This window comes from Buteo buteo, chromosome 2 (genome assembly GCF_964188355.1).
Source record: "Buteo buteo chromosome 2, bButBut1.hap1.1, whole genome shotgun sequence".
Taxonomy (NCBI): domain Eukaryota; kingdom Metazoa; phylum Chordata; class Aves; order Accipitriformes; family Accipitridae; genus Buteo; species Buteo buteo.
The window spans coordinates 29,245,119-29,262,020 of record NC_134172.1 but is presented as its reverse complement, the minus strand read 5'-3'; the positions used below and the strand labels follow the sequence as shown (position 1 = coordinate 29,262,020).

The following is a 16,902-nucleotide window of genomic DNA, read 5'->3' as shown; positions in this document are numbered from 1 at the left end:
CCACATTCGGAGAACTGCTACTCAGAAATGGCTGAATACTTTGATCTTTCAACAACAAACAGTTCAGACTTCCAAAAGGGCCTGTGTGTAGAATACATCAAGACAGACAGAGCCCTAATATGACTGAGTTTCTAACACAGATGAGCTAGATTTAGAGAACTGGGAGACTAATCTCTTGATGAAAGGTGCAAGTCAGGCACCACACTGGAAGAAACTTTGACGGAGTCTGAAGAGATACTTCATGTCTAAAAAAAAAAAATTGTCCAGAACTTCCACATTTTCCCTGTAGGAGTAATGGCAATTAGGAAACCTAGCTCCACAGAGAGATGAAGAAGCAAGCAGGTAACCAGTCTGGTCAGTATACATACATCTACAAAGATTTATGTCTTACATCAGAATGTTGCAGAATGGGGAAAACAGGCAAATAATCTTCATCTTCCCCTTTAAAAACTTAAAAACAGAAGAGAAAAAACAACACCCAGATCAGAAGACAGCTGTGGACTGAGATGGCTGGCTACAAGAATAATCAGAAAACAGGGAGACTACTGTATATAAATCTTTCATTTCTGCTGCCTCTCCTTGAGGCTGTGTGCTTCCTCCTAGTTCAAAAGTTAAATACCCTGTTGTTTTTTTTTATTTAAATGAAATCTGGCTTTCTGAGCTTTCCTCAGGAGCATGCTGTAAGAAAAAAGATCTATACAATTCCACCTCAAAGATCTGGCTGACTGATCACTGTCACAAACAGCTTGCAAATCTTTGAGAACACAGCCTCTCACTGTAAAATTTGGACAGTGAAAGCATTAAATGGGAGAGTGTTGATAGGCTGGTATGTCTCTAGGGTCCAAAACCTTGAAGCTCTGATATCCTGAAAGGAATCATGGACCCCTGGAATCTGAGGTTCTCTCAGCTACCTCAAGAGTATGTATATTTTGGCAGTCAATATGTTCTTGATAGTAACAGAAAGAAAAGGCTTCTTGGGTCAATGGGGAGAAAGAGAAGGATGAAAACTTGTTGAAGAATCTGACTGTGTATCTGAAGCTGGTATGATCACTTAAGCCAAACATGCAATGCAGTGAAGAAATAGATATGCCTTCTCAGATCATCTGTCCTTAGCCCTAAATTTGAAGGACCCTAGTTTTCCATGATGTGGTAGTTACCATCAGACACAAAAAAAAGAAAAAAAAAACAACAAAACAAAACTAAGGATGTGCATCTAGAAAGGAATCCGCCACTTCTTACTCATCCTCCAGACATGGGAGACAGAGGCTTGCCAGCACAGACAATCTGGCTTCAGAGCAGTCACACTAATCAGGCAGTGGCACTGAGTACATGGACAGAAGAAACCTCCAAACTAAATTATGTTCCATCTCTTTGCTAAGGGGACTCCACAGTGAATCTACCACTTGCTAAAGCTAATCCTGAAATCCCAATAGCTTTTTTTCTTCTACAAGACTATCTTTTTATTGCCAATTATTTTCCATCTCAAACTCAAATAAAGCCGCTACTATGAACAGGAAGAGGTATCTGTGCTAGCTTCCTAGAAATTTATCTTCATCTTCTTCCTAAGCAGCAAAGAAGCACAATCAAAGCATCAAACATAACCAAATGAGCTGCAGACAGGTATGAGGTACATGCATCCTAGCATCTGTGTAGTGAGGAAGGACTCTGAAACATACGCCTTGATGGCACTTGTTTTACCAAGTATCTCAAAGAGGCAGCAGATCCTGTCTCTTGGGCACTCAACTGATGCAACTAACATGAACTAGGGAATTTGCTGTGCAAAGAAAATAGCACCAAGCGATTGGTATCACAAAAACACGGACTTGAAAAGCCAGCCATTACACTGGTGTAAATACACTGATATTGAACTCCATTCAGGGCAGCAATACAGATATTTCAGTTAGGAAGATGAGGAAGAAAAGGAATAATGTGCTATGCTGGGGAAAAAACATGCAGTAGCAAAACACTCCATTTTATCAGGGCAGCTAAAAACAGAAAAGGTTTGGGACATTTCCCTCACATGCCCAAATATTGAGCATGAAGGTGAATGGGGCATACACAACCATATTAAGGAATACATGTAAATCGTCACAAAAACATCTAATGTGTATCCTTTAAAGCATTCAGTTGTTGAAGACATTAAAGCCTTAGCATTGCACATATGTGCACTTAGATCCATAAAATGTGACAATGATTTTAGTATACCAATTCAAACGCTCTCCTGTCTACCCAGCTTGAAGATGGGCAGAAAGTTCTCATTATACAACACAGGTATTTTCTGAAAAGATAGAGCTGAAAATAAAAAAACTAAAGAAGAAAATCAAGGAATTCCTCAAGGAATAAACATAATCTGAATCCTACTTCCAATGTTCAGATACAATTATTCAAAATTATTTTGTTACTTTACACGGTGTAAACACATACAGGAATAAATTTCAAAGTATATGTTTTAATTCACATTTGGCAAGTACTCTCACATGACTGTATGGCAGGGGGGAACACAAAGCATATCTGTGCACATTTCAAAAAAATTAGTGAAGTTTTCAGCCTTTCCTCTTCCAGTGACTGTTCCCTACAATATTGTTGATGTATCAGGAAGACTCTTTTCTTCACGTACTTTAAAGTCATTTATAAAAAAACCAACAACAAAAAAAAAAAAAAACCAAGAAAACACAAAGATCAGCATATCATATCTAGAACACAAACGTGCAGTTCGGCCTTGATGGTTTACTGTCATACAGCCAACTATAAGATGACCATCATAGATTATTAAACAAACAAGAAGTTAAGAAAAAACTCTATAAATATATTTTTTGCTGAGTATTTTTACAGCTAAAAGTGTACTTGAAATAAATATGAATCTTGTCTATATCACCTGTAATCTGCATGCAGTCTAATATAACTAACAGCACCAATCTGAGAAATAAGCATATTAGTTCAGTTCTTTACAACACTGAAATAATCGGAGTATCCTGATCATTTTTCATTTGAAAAGACCTAGATGCAGACTACTAATATGAAGGAACATGTTACATCTCACCATTCCTGTCTAAATGCTCATTAATATTTACCAGTCAATAGGCTGTATTTCTACCAATCAGGCTACACAAGATGATAACTTCCTATTGCTGAACAAGCCACAGACTCCTTATTAATGAGAGCAAGCTCTAACTCATTCATGAAGCATTTGTTAATAAACAAGTTAACTAGTAGGTCAAAGAGCAAAACAAGCATTTGAAATTCACCTTAAACCTTTGAATACAATCTTTTGATTGGTATACGAAAGCACATAAAAAGTGCGAGCTCTCATATTTGATTCTCTTTTATTCCAAAGTCCTTTTTAAGTACTCTGTTAGAGCAAAATGGACCTTCCAATAGAGGGTTGCTGGTGTCAGTGTAACAGATACAGCATACGGAGGTGCTTAAGGGAAGTGAAAAATCCGCTGTCTGAAATATGTCTGTAAAAACCTACACAAACTGAAAACTATTTGTTTTAAATCCTGGGTTTTTCCAGTTTTAAGTAAATTCCAGTTCAGGGTAAGCTATAACTAAAATTGTCACTACTCAACTTCAACAGAATTTCAAACTAACTATTCCCAGGTTGAAAGGGGAAAAAATACCAGTGGTTCAAACCACTACCTGGTTTGTGTCCAGCACAAAGACTGACAGCAATCTTTATCTCCCAGTCAAGACATGTATCTATTAAAATAATGTTAAAGCAGTCTGGCATTATCTTACAAGTTATATTCAAAACTTCATAAAAACAAGTAGAACCCTTCAGAATAAAAAAAAAAAAGTAGTAATTTTTATTAGGAGGTGATAAAAAATTTAAAACTCCCCAGATCTCAATATGAACTTTGTAATGATAGAGTGTACCTTTTTTAACAGACACACTACAAGAAAACAAGCACTGCCTATTTCACTGCTAGAAAGATTCAATCCTGACACCCATCTATTTCAATTCAAGGGCAAAATAATTTTCAACTACACAAAGTGAGAATTTTTTTTAATGTGGTAGTACAGAATTCATTTGCTTGCTTGAGACCTTAAGTCTATACACTCTTTTTTAGTTTTTTTAAATGTCAGTCTTTTAAAAAGAGCTCCCAGTTGTGTTAAATAAATGCATTTAATTGTAATAGTTCTCAAACTAGCCAAGGAAAAAGCAATTTTTTTAAACTTGAAAGCACATTCAATCTTCTTTTACCAAAACCAATTAAAACTATGCATACAAGTATTTGGCTAGTTTACAGTACCATCATAATTAAAAACACACACTAGAAATCATTCCATTAATTGCTGGAACAAGAAAACATGAATCTAAACTGCAAAGACAAGCCAAGGAAACTGTAAACAGCTATCTACTTGTTTACTGTCAAATGCTATGGGAAACAATTCAAAATGCTGATCAGAACTACTGTTACCTATGTTACTCATAACAAATGCAGTTGTCCAGGAGAGGTGGTACTTTTATTTCCATTACTTAAGCTCTTGCTTTCAGCTGCCTATAGCTTTGTCAAATTTTCTTTGAAGTCTATCATGCAACATTCAGCTCTCCTATCACTTCCCATCAGAGATTTCAGTACAAGAATTAGAGTTGTTTTAAGAATGAGATTAAAATGAAAGGGAGGTGGAAATCATGTTACCATTTTATGTGCTAAAACACATTATCGTAGCTTTTTACCTGGGAAGCTCTGTTGTCCAATGCTTTGGAAGAAAAAGCCGAACATTGGTCTGGGGGTCCTTTATGCTGGGAATGTGCCTCTCTATTCCCTTGGAAAAGTCTTTACATTTGGCGAAGCTTTAGCAAAAATTGCAATTTGCACGTGTTCAAGAAAGATATTTGGAACTGGCAGCTACATTTGCTAGTAGTTCTGTCTCTAGTGGGCTTTACAATTTGAATAGAACTGCCACAGGGAATTTCTCCTTCCAGAAACTGCAGATTACTGTGGCACAAAGAAACTGTACTGATGGTATTGAACAAACTCTTAACACCCACCACGCACGCATTAAGTAGCCAGATAGAGAAGCTGGAACCAGGACTTACAGGTGAGGGAAAGGAAAAAGAAAGGGATAAAATAGAAACCAAACAATGGCGACAGACCAGACAAGGAGCTGGAAGGTAACTGAGCAAGAGCTCAAGTAAGGGAAGATAGACAAGAACTTGCTGGATAACGCATGCAGAGTGACACTGGGACCATGAACCCACCGAACTAGAAAAGGCAAGAAAACTGGTCTGAGAAGCTGAAGAAAGGAAAACAGAGGAAGGGGAAGAACTATAAGCTGGAAAAGACAGGGGCAAGTTTTGGCGTGAACAACCATTGCAAAATTTGGATAGAAACAATTCCCTTCCACAGACTCCATTTTTTCGATTACTGTGTTCTATCAGAAAGAAACCATGAAACCCATTGGCCACATGTTTCTTATCTTTCTCTTGTGGTCAGTCCATAAAGAGGATGGCAACCTAGCACAGTGGATCACTGTTATCAAATGGCAGAGACTTGCTTACATGCTGCAGGTTTCACTATCACTGACAGTCACAGCCCTGTGGTAAAGCTGCTTGTTGCAGAACTTGATAGGGAACTGCCAGAAGATGAAGGATGGTCTCTCAGTAAAAGCAAGCAAGCATTATTCTGGCAATACAGATGCTTTTCCTGCCTCTGCTACAATTCCTTTGTGCTGGTGGGTAATGTTTAAGCCAAAACTTTTCAGACACAAAACTCCTTCTGCACTAATTTCTGGGCACTTAATCTGTGATTCCGAGTGCTTCCTCACAGCTGCAGATGAAGTCACCCAGGCAACTGAAGGCCCACGTACTAATAAATCAGTTGTGATGGGTTTCATAACAGGTACTCAAGGAGATGGGAACAGACAACCCTCATTGGACTGACCTCTCTTTGGCCCAGGTCCTCATCTTTAAAAATGAGGCTATTGTCACCACTGGAATGCAAGATTACTCCATATTTGTCAAATCTGATTTTAAAATTCAAGTAATTAAACTTACATCACTCCTTTTGACAACTATTCTTCCTATCAATGGCTGTCCGGAAGAGGGCTATATATTGCCAGTAACATCACCTCCTCAGATAACCTACACATTTCTTCTAATTTTTGAATGTTCTATTAAAAAGGGAGCCAGGAGAGAGGATGCAAAAAGCCAAGAGTATCAGGGAGAAGTCCCACCCCATGAGAACACACTGTAAGATTCACTTCCTAAAAAGAAAGGTGTAGCTCTTGAAAAGAGGCTGCACCCTTCCTGACAGGGGCATGAGGCTGACTGCAGGCCAGTTATTAGGTACTGGACAGAGCTGGAGTTACATGAACTCTGGACAGAACAGAGTTTACTGGAACAAAAACTTCGCATCACTTTCTCAAGATGCAAATCCACTTCATTTTTGGTGGGTTCTTTCTAGTTGCAATTGTACTCTACAGCAAAATACATATGATTAAAGAGCATTTCAAGTAATCATACCATTACTGTATCAACACTTACCCTCCTTTTCCATTTGTGAAAGTGATGTCTTCTCTATCTCCACCCTAAAACTTAAATGAAATTTCTAAACAAGAATATGATACTGACTTACACTTTGTCTCTTTCAGGAAAGCAGCGTTAAAGAACAGAAAGCTAGTTAAGGTAACTCTGAACAGAAAAATCAGTAAGCAACAAGCAGCTGGTTCCTCAGAACTCACTCAGGCTACTCGTTCCCAGCCAACACTGTGTAGTAGGCAGGGGGGAAATCCAATAGGCATGAAGTAACCACCACTCTTGAAACAACTGTTACGTTGGGGGTAAAACCTGTTTCAAAAGCAACAGAGGGGAGGGAAAGGGTGCAGTTTCCTGGACTCCAGATAGGGATTAAAAAAATACCTTGGGCATATCAAAACTTGAAAGGCTCCATTGTGCAAAACTTCTCACCTCTTTTAGTTGATCAGCACTTCCCCATGATGCTGAGCGCTGATGTGATCTCTTTTCTGCTCCTTCTTCAGCCCAACAGCTAGGTGTCTAGAGAGAAAAAAAAAGAAAATGTACTGTACTGAATTCTCCAGGTAAGAAAAACTTACGGCACAAATTAATGCTTTACTCCTTCTGCAGTGTCAGAGTTCAGGCATTATACATGAAGAACAAATTTCAGAATCTGACATGCAGCAGTAATAGTCTCAATAAATAAAAAAACAACGTAGAAAACTAAGGCTTTGTAAACTTGCATTTACAAAGGATGAGACAATGCATATTACTGAAGAAGGAATCAGAGGCCTGACAATCACAAAAAAAGCCTTACCTGGCTACTCCCATCTGCGCTTTGACATCCATTTTTAGTTTTCACTCAGTGGACAGTTTAGAAAACCACAAGATTAAAAAAAAATACACAAACTCAGACACCAAAAGCCAGGATTCACTTCTCCCACCTGTCTTAATCATTGGGCCATGTAATCAATTCCTTCTTGCTAACTCTGACTTGATACAGAGTTTGATACACCTTTTATTATTTTTGGCACCGACCTACATGAGCAGAACAGTGAAGAGCAGGCCTTTTCCAGCCTTTTCTGCAAGCCCAGAAGTCTGGGGACTGTCCTTGGATGTAGGAGCTATAAAGTTAAACCCCAAAGATTGAGAAGGGTCTGGAAGCCAGATCTCCCAACTCCTGTTCTTATTCACTACTAGACTATTATGAAAACTGAGGGTATCCACCAGCACTTCTGAACAAGGGAGTCAACGGGTGCCAGAGGAGCAATGGGGACATCTAAAATCCAGGGAGAGTTTGGGATATGAACCATATAAAACTCAGAGCTATAGGCACATATATAAATTTGCGAAAAGGCTTTTTTTTCCCCAACAATTCCTACTAGTATTAGCTGAATCTTCCACAATAAGGCCACAAGAAACAAAACTACACCACTGAAAACAATGAGAATTTGGCAGTGAGGTTTTTCAGGGAGGGGACCACTGCCAATACTTCTACAAGGCAGATGGGACCCCAACCCAGCAGGACAGGTAGGATCTGGGATCCACCTCCCTGCCGGACTTCCTTCTCATGCATGGAAACCTTGCTCCTCCACAGCTTTCCTTGCTCTTGCTTCCTCTCTAGGGTCTAGAAACTTCTGCAGTACCCACACACATAGCAGACACTGTTCTGCTCAGGAAAGAGACTGGGCATCGCCTTGGAGACCACCACAAAACCAGCATCTGGAGCTCCTCACCCTTGTTGCCCTGCCAAGGGAGGTGGAAGCAGGCCTCTGAGGCCAGGCCGCTCAAGCCAAGCATGCCAGGCCAGGCCTGGTACCATTAAGCACTGAACTGTAGTTTCAGAGCACAGGCTATGCCTTCATAATCACTGCGCTGCCATAGTATTTCATGTCCTACAGCCCAGCACCTAACTCCTCAGTGTTAATATTTAAAGTGCTAAGTAATTTTGTGTGCACAGGCCTACGTATCCCACTTGTGCTTTCTGCTAGCCCTGCACTTTCCATATTTTTTGGTGGGTTTTTTTCTCCATTATTTTTACACCACAAGGAATACTTCCACCAAAGGCCCAGCAAGCTGCGTGGGCAATCAGAAAGCAAAATGGAAAAAATCAGTAACAAAGTTTTTGCTGCATGTTCCCAGGAAAGAAAAAACAAGTCTTTATAAAAGTTAGGGTTCTGTGTATTTATTATATGACTCTCTTTGTGTGGGTCTGGGGAAGAAGCCAGAAGATAATGTGGTTATGAAAAAAAATAAAAAATATCAAGAGTGAAGAGTTAAAACAGCTATTTAAAACTACGAGAAAAACATGGGAGTCCCTCAGCCAGGCAACCCATGACTCTCATCACCCAAAGCAGAGCTTCTACCACACACGTGCTACCTGTGTGTGCATGCACTCGCTCTGCATTTTAGCGGAGCCATGTTCTAAATAATTACTTGTTCTTGCAGATTGGGTACTTACCACCTCCCTGAAACTTGTGTGAAAGACACTGTATTGCCTTTAAATATTTTTTAAACACTGAAGTGGCTTGCAGATTTCTAAAGAACTACAGAAAACGGGGGGGGGGCGCAGAATTTGGTCCTTTTTCAAAACCATGGGCTTTCACAGTCTATTACAATTTACTTTCTAATTTAAATTGCTCTTTTTTTAAAGTATTTTACTATACCTCAAGTACAGCTCGAACTATACCCTGATACAAAACCAGAAAAACATCAATGCAAAGGGAATTCTTGGAAAATTTATCTTCCAAAGAGTGTTTTCTGAATACAACACTGCTCCATAGTTTGGGGAACAACTCCAGGACGAGGTAGAAACAGGCATTTCAGGTGCTTAAATATTTACCTGTAGTGCAGGAGGGTGTACCAGGGATCACTACAAGCTCATAGCCTTTCAACTACAGCTTAATAAACAGAACAGAAAAGGCATCAAGTGTCTAAAAAGCCAAAGTGAGTTTCTCAACAAAGTAAACTGTTAAAAAACAAAACAAAGCAAATATGTAGAAAGGAAGAGCTTGCCTGTATTTTTTAATAAGCACAGATACCAATCCAGATAGCAAGGACAAAAAACAAACTAATAGCAACACCCTGAAGAACTTCATCAACAACACTGGTGACTTAGCAGAGAGAGGTAGGAATCCTTATATTGCAGTTGATTTAATCAGAAATCAAAAGTAGCAAATACATAACATTAATTCACTTAATACTAAATTTTGTACTTTCTCAAATATGCTTTAACACTCTCTTCCACTCAAATACTATCTCCCTTGAGACAAGGATTACACAGTTGCTTTCAACCTCTGGTAAACTGAGTCAAGTCACAACCTTTCAAAATATACATAAAAGTATCAGTATACAGGGGGCAGACTATTTGTGTCCCTCAATTTTATTTGCAGTGTTAGATTACAAATACTATATGATGTTCCTAGCACAGCACTGAAGTCAGGCAATGTTATATTAATGTGCTATTTATATTGAGATGGAAAAAAGAAAAAAGGTTAACAAAATAACACAACATAAGTTACTAGAATATTATAGCAAGCTAGTCTTCTTCAAACCCTAGAAATTACTGCTTATAATATATTGTAACCCACATTATATGAAGACATGTTTTGGGGTTGTAACCCAAATTCCTTATATTTAGGCAAAAGCTTGAATTACTTGAATGTTGTAATTTACATCACAAATAAGATGGGAGGTATACGGCACCCTTGATATTTCACGAAAATTGTTTTCACATCTTTATTTACAACTTCTACAAAACAGGCTAATCCATGGAAGCCTTCATTTGAAGCTGCAAGTGTAATTCCCGTATGTTAGAACATATTAAAAAAATAATGAAAGTAAAAAAAGTAACTCAAAACTGGATTTGAAGAAAAATTTCTGAATCACAATAAACAAAACCAAAGTTGCTGCCCCTCAAGTCAGAAACACAGTAAGAGAAGTCATAGGCACTATCTGTGAAACTGGTAGTATTTCAGAGTTGAAACAAATTTACAGCATCACTTAAGTATGAACTGAACTTCATGAAACTGAAGGACTATTCCTGAAAAACTATATTCAGAAACTAAGATTTAAAACATTTTAGAAGGAGAACCTTGAAAACATTAAATAACGCATGCTGCAGCTTCAAGAGGGGAATCGCTGGTATTTCGAAATGTGAAGATTCGTGGTCCCAGTTTCAGTTGACACAATGCTTAAAGCACGCGCATGGGATAGGACATGCTGAGAACACCACATCTGTTTGCTCTCTTCAGTCTTAACATAAATCACAATTACCATTGTTCCAACTCACCCAACCTTGTAGAGATTAGCATTTCTTCCAACACGCCTGGTAATTTTGCCTTGCTTTTCCACCCATGTCAGGGATATACACCTACATTCTTTCCACTTCATTTAGATCAGAATGGAGTACCAACCTACCTAAACCTAGACATAAGACTGAATTACTCTAAATATCTCACATTTTATTGCCAGCCTTTCAGTCAAATTACTATATCTAGCCTGCGTTCCAGATTAACTATATTGGGGGATGGGTGTAAAGATTAAGAATACAAGTCTACGTTTTACAGGGGAAGCAATTATGTTTTCGCAGAACTTCCACATTCAAAAGAAATGCAACAGCACTAGAAGATAAAGTCTTATGAGTCTCAGATGTTTCTAAAGCAAAGGCCCTCTAGAAATTTTACAGAACGAAATGGCCTAAAGAGTTAGAAGTTAATTTGACTATAAGTGATGACTCCCCTTAAACATCAGACAGGTTAAGAAAAGTTAGAATGATAAATTCATAGTTATATGACACATATCTCTTCCTCCTTGTCCCTTCCACCCAAAGTACATCATTAAAATATCCCATGAAAGCAATGATAACTAATACACCCATAAAAAAGCTTCATGTAGTTGAGCCTCCTGATGTTAATTTTTAAGCAACAAAATTTCTACCCAAAAGAAAACAAAACATTACTCAGGTGACTAATGAGAGGTAACGACATTAAAGCCTTGACCCACACACAAGAACAACAAAAATATATTTTAGCCAAGCATTCCAGTTTAATAACTCTGCATTATTCTTTAGATTAGAGAGTAGTAAAAATTCTAAAAGGCATTTTGCAAGCTTTCTTCATTTCTGTTTGTGTAATACGTAATTGCCATCTACAATGAAAAAGACATATCCAGGCATATTGGAATCATTTTAGTCGTCAGCTGGGGGGGGGGGGGGGAAATCACTGAATCATATTCTGCTCGGTCATTTGCTCTTTTCTTTGTATTATTTAGATCGAGAAAGACTACACAGACGAACTTTAAGTGGCAATATCTTTTACATCAGTATCATGTTTATCCTTAATCTCTCCTTCTTCTTAATGTTATAAAAATCTTTTAAATTATTTAGCTACTGCCAAATAATTATATTAATAAACTATGATTATCCAAATGTTTCTGAAGATTCTGCAGTTAGGCATAACCATTTCAACATTGAATTATTCCTTACACTAGGAAGGGGGGAATACTTACATGTATAGCATGAAGGAGAAGTATACAAAATTGTTCCATCAGTGCTCCCAACAGAGACTGAAAAAATGGGGAAGGAAGCTATACTGAGTTTTAAATGGCCTTAATGAAAAGTTCAAATTTACTGAAAAGGAGAGGGGAGTAGGACAGTGGAGGCACTCGGGAAGGGGATCACAAAGTATATCAACACGTATAATAACTTCCTATAATAGTAAGTTTCCCTACATTTCTGAATAAAATGGTGTACCTTTGATTACCCAAAACTTGCTGCTCCTTAAAGATCAGCTAGTCATATGCACATGCACACATACACACATGAACATAAATGCATGCAGAATTCTGAGAAATATGAAACTGTATAAATGTCACAATATGTAGTGTCATAGTATATTTTTCCAAAAGCAAACATAACAACCTCACTTCTCTTCAGTGCTTTCAGTCAAAACACTTGAGGTGGGTAAGAGGGACACAGAAACATGAACTATAGTTACTATTCTCCAGGATGCAACAGAAACTAAAACAAACAAACAAAATTGTTTCCTCTAAAGAATAAGGTATCACTGAATTCCTTTTTAAAAATCCTGGTTTAATTTTGGAGAAAGAAGAAATATTTTATTCATGAGCACTACACAGGTTCAAAGAATTTAAGTAGGAAACAAGGACTTGGAATAACACTCATTAAAGGTTCACAGTGGAGACCAAAATCTGACTTTTTTTTTTTACATACAATAATTCTAAGAAACCTGGAAGAGCCATAATCACCGCCTTCATGAAACTGCACAAAATTTGGATTTTAAATTAATGTTTAATTAGGGACAAAAAGTACCCTTGAAAGAGAAATAATTATTCCACCTACAATGGAAGTTATACTGACAGTATTGTTCATGACTTCAGAATTAAAACAAGAGATAATTTATTCTCCAGTGAAACATGCTTATACAAAAAAAAAAGATTTCTTGATTTTTGTTATCTTTTTATTTATTTTGTTTGTTACCATCTTCCACTCTGCTAAACTACAAAGCACTATTATTTGTAGCTACTGTAAACTATATGAACTCCCATGAGCTAAACTGTTACCTAGCCAACAGACATGAAGTAGTAGAAGTACTTGTGCTGGTACTCAGGCAAAGAGCAAGGTTTTAATTTAATTTAACTTAATTTGCCATGCATGCATCCTATCAACAACTTGGAACACATCCTTAGTTCTTGAAATTAGATACACTTCAAACTACACAGAGCTCAAACAACAAAACAACCTCACACAACCAAAACATAACTAAGTCAGGATGATCTACAAGTCTCCGCAATGAACATATTTAAAAAAAGAACACCTGGAATTCACTGTGCCAATCACTATGCTTATTATATTTTACATATTCAGATAGTCCTGAGTACTCAAGACACACATTTTTCAACCTAACTTAAACACTGCTAAATGCTTGATTTTTGCATAATTTGAATAAAAAGACAGTTAATATAACTCCTTGTTAGAAGATATCCACACAAATCCAAACCACAAAACCTCCCTGCCCTTATCCCTTTGAAGTAATACTACAGCTTGTAGCAACAACAGTACTGCCTTTCCTCCCTGTTACATTTGATTATGCTGAAAAGGTAAAACAACTTTTTTTCTTTTTTTTTTTTTCCTCCCTGAGCTTTGTTTCTGAATGAGGCAAAGGGTGGCAGCCAACAGGTCAAATAACCTAAACACTTACTTGAGCTCACTAGGAAAGCAATTCTACTGCCAAATGCTTGGAGCTCAAATATTTATAGAACAAGTTTGTTTCTCTTTTCGGTAACTAGTGAAAAGGTTTGTTTGTGAATGTTTAAATATTCTAAATTTTCTATTCAGAAGGGTATTTGCAAAGTTTGATATGGATATATGTTTTAAAAGAGGGGTTAAGAAATACAGTAAGTACAAAGCATGCTATCAAAAACTCTCCTGAATGTAAAATATAGTTTCAAAACATAAAGACTTTCAAGGCATAGTATTGAGAAAGGAAGGCACCTTGGAAATCCAGGATGAAGAGCTTTTTAGGTAAATCTTTCATGACAGTAAAGATGACTGCAGCTGCTTCTTTTTTGCTAAAACTGGGTGGCTGGTTTCAAAATGAATGCATAGGACATAAGGACAGCATTTTCTTAAAGGTCCCACCACAGTCTGTGGAAGTTTCCTTAAACAATTTTAATCATCAGATTCCCTAATTAATTAAATAGGATTTCTGGAACATACAGACAGATCATTTTTCTTTTCTAAGCATTCTACACTCATCCTTCCCCCATCAGAGGACTTCCTGCATTGCATGTGGAAAATTATTTTTACATTCTAACTTGTCCTAAGAATTTCAGTATTACACAAAAGACTAAAACCCAGAATCAATTTAAAGAGCTGCTGCATTTGCTCTAAGCAATGGTGGCAGAATGGGTGACAAGTATGTTGCAAGTCAGTAGAAACCAAAGCCTATACACCTACAAGTGAAGTTATGACAGAAAAATCCTTGATATTTTAAAGGTATCATGCATTGTGACAACATAAGCTTCCATTAAAACCAATTCTTAATGGCAAAAGAGAGTTATAAGCAAAAGGTAGGATGCCAGAAGTACCATTTTGCTTTGCAGGACACCCATGATAACAATGGACCAGAATCATGGCACAAGAGATAGAAAACTGATTTAACTACACAGCGTGTAGATTGAAAATACAACCAAAGATAGATAGTTTCTTCTAGTTTCCAATTTAGTTCAGAACCCAAACTCAGATGACTTATTCCATACCCTAATAACACTACCGAAAAAACAATAATGCAACTTCTTTGCTAGTAATTTGGGGTTTTTAGAATTTTATATATATTTTTACCCGTTTGATAGTGATCATCTTTGTGGGCAACAAGCTCCAGCATGAGGAGGAATCAGGCAAGAAACAACGTCCACTTTTCTAGCCAAAGAGCACCAGAGCACTATGAATGCCACAGCAGCCTACCTGCCAGAGGTTCCTGCTAAGGACAGAGCCCTGAGGAGGATCCAAGGGTATCAGGCCATAAATAATCTCAGTAGCCTTCCCTTTGTAGCTGGTGGTCAGGCTCTTGTTCTGATGTCTGGCTTCAAGAGACAACTCTTTCACAGAGCATTTTTACTTGTCTTTCTTACTACTAAACAGCAGAGGCGACATCTCAAGACCATACTGCATGCTCACTCCTAGCTTCCTGTTCTTGATTTCCCCTCTAGTGACAAACTGATCAATTCTTCTTAACAGTAACCTCTCTCCTTCTCCTCCCCACCCCCGCCAAAATACACTTTTTGAGACCCACAGATTTATTAAAATCTTTAGTTTGTCAGCCACTACTATTATGAAATCTTTTTTCAAGTTAACACTCAGCACAATTTTGCCTATAGCAGCTTCAAAATAAACCAGATACAAGGCTGAGATTGAAATCTGCTTATTTAGCCTGAATAGATCTGCCCACATACAGAAAATTATTTTTAACAACTGTTTTCTAAAAGCATAAAAATATTATCTGTCGCATACCCATGTTACTGAATTGACACTGGTTAAAAAAACACCACTGTAACCTATTTTTAGGGCTTCAAATTTATAATAAATTAAGTGAATCCACATTTCTTCAGAATTAAGTTGAGCTAAGATTCCAGAGCAGGTGATAGAAGTATTACCAGGAAGACATCAATTACACGAAACATCTCTGTTGTCTTGTTTTACAGCTTTTACCTGAGTAGATTTATCTTTCATACATGAAGGGTAGTGTACGTGGGGATCACGTGGCCACTGTCCTGTGAGGTAAGGTCCTGTTATTGTGTCCAAAGAAGAAGTTCGCCTTATGGTACCAGAAGTTCTGATTTGCTGGGATTTTGGCCTGTCCACTGTAGAAAACCAGAACAAAATCAACAAAAAAGTCAGGCTAAATTTGATGTGAAATGTTAAAAGCTAGCTATGACACACAATGGCAAGGACACATCAGAAACCTTTGCCTAAATGCCAAGCTGAAAAGAATGCCATCACGTCAAAGCAAATAACATTAGACAAAGGAGAAAAAAAAATACAAAAGGGGGAACTTAACAGTTACAAAAAACAACAACGCTTACAGTGTTCATATCCGCAAAGAAATGGGCTACTTATGTGACGTATTTTCATCAGCAAAAAAAATCAAGCAAATTTAAATACAGCGATGACACAACTCAGGAAAGCCAGACACACAGAAATAGAAAATATAACATAGTATCAGTATTGGGTTACTGTGTTTTGTTTTTTAAGTCAGCTTGCTTAGCTTTCTAAATACTAGAACAGGTATCATGACAAAATTAAGATTCTTAAGAAGATGCATATCTGACTTCTTGCTCTCACGTATGTCATTCCATATTATTTACAAGATCCCAATACAGGCCTTAGCAAGCTGAAAGCGTCTGACTGCCTATTTCCCTCTGACACAGCTCAGGTCAAGGCAGCTACCATGTTTGTCTTCACTCATCACAGCGCCTGCAATCTTTGACTCCTCCCTGTACTTCTCTCCCCATACACCTAGATCATGGAACACTTTCTCCTGCATTTCACTTGGAAAGCAGAGAGCAGGGTGATTCATGAGATTCATGTGGGAAAGAACAGTTTTACAGCATGCTCTCTGGATCATCTTGCTTTGTCCTCTAGGCGAAATTACTTCATATACTCGTTTTCTAGACTTCACATAAGCCAACCTAAGCCCTACATTACAGCTACTGTCTATTTTGCTCACCCCTACTACAAAAATTTTGCAAGTGAGATTACTTTCAAGTTAGTCACATGCTATGCACTGATCTGACCCACCAAAACTCTGCTCACTGCTCAGAACTTTAAAGTAGACCTGCTAGCACACTTCCGAGCCCAAACATGGCCACTGACCTCCACATGCATTTTCTCTTTGTATTATCATCTAGAATCGCTGGATCTC

The 16,902-nt window shown here is 37.8% G+C and overlaps 1 protein-coding gene across 5 annotated transcripts in view; it reads right to left on the bottom strand.

Annotated features, from left to right (window-relative positions):
- Window positions 1–16,902, bottom strand: part of GLCCI1 (glucocorticoid induced 1) — a 57,910-nt gene that overhangs the window by 21,653 nt on the left and 19,355 nt on the right. For all 5 annotated transcript variants that reach the window (XR_012653374.1, XM_075049850.1, XM_075049857.1 and 2 more), the window contains exons 2-3: window positions 15,690–15,841; window positions 6,914–7,000 (exon numbers count right to left, since the gene is read on the bottom strand). Coding sequence is in view for 4 of the 5 variants with exons in the window: in XM_075049850.1 (XP_074905951.1) it covers window positions 6,914–7,000; window positions 15,690–15,841 (239 nt within the window). In the remaining variant the exon portion in view is untranslated. The remainder of the gene's footprint in view (window positions 1–6,913; window positions 7,001–15,689; window positions 15,842–16,902) is intronic.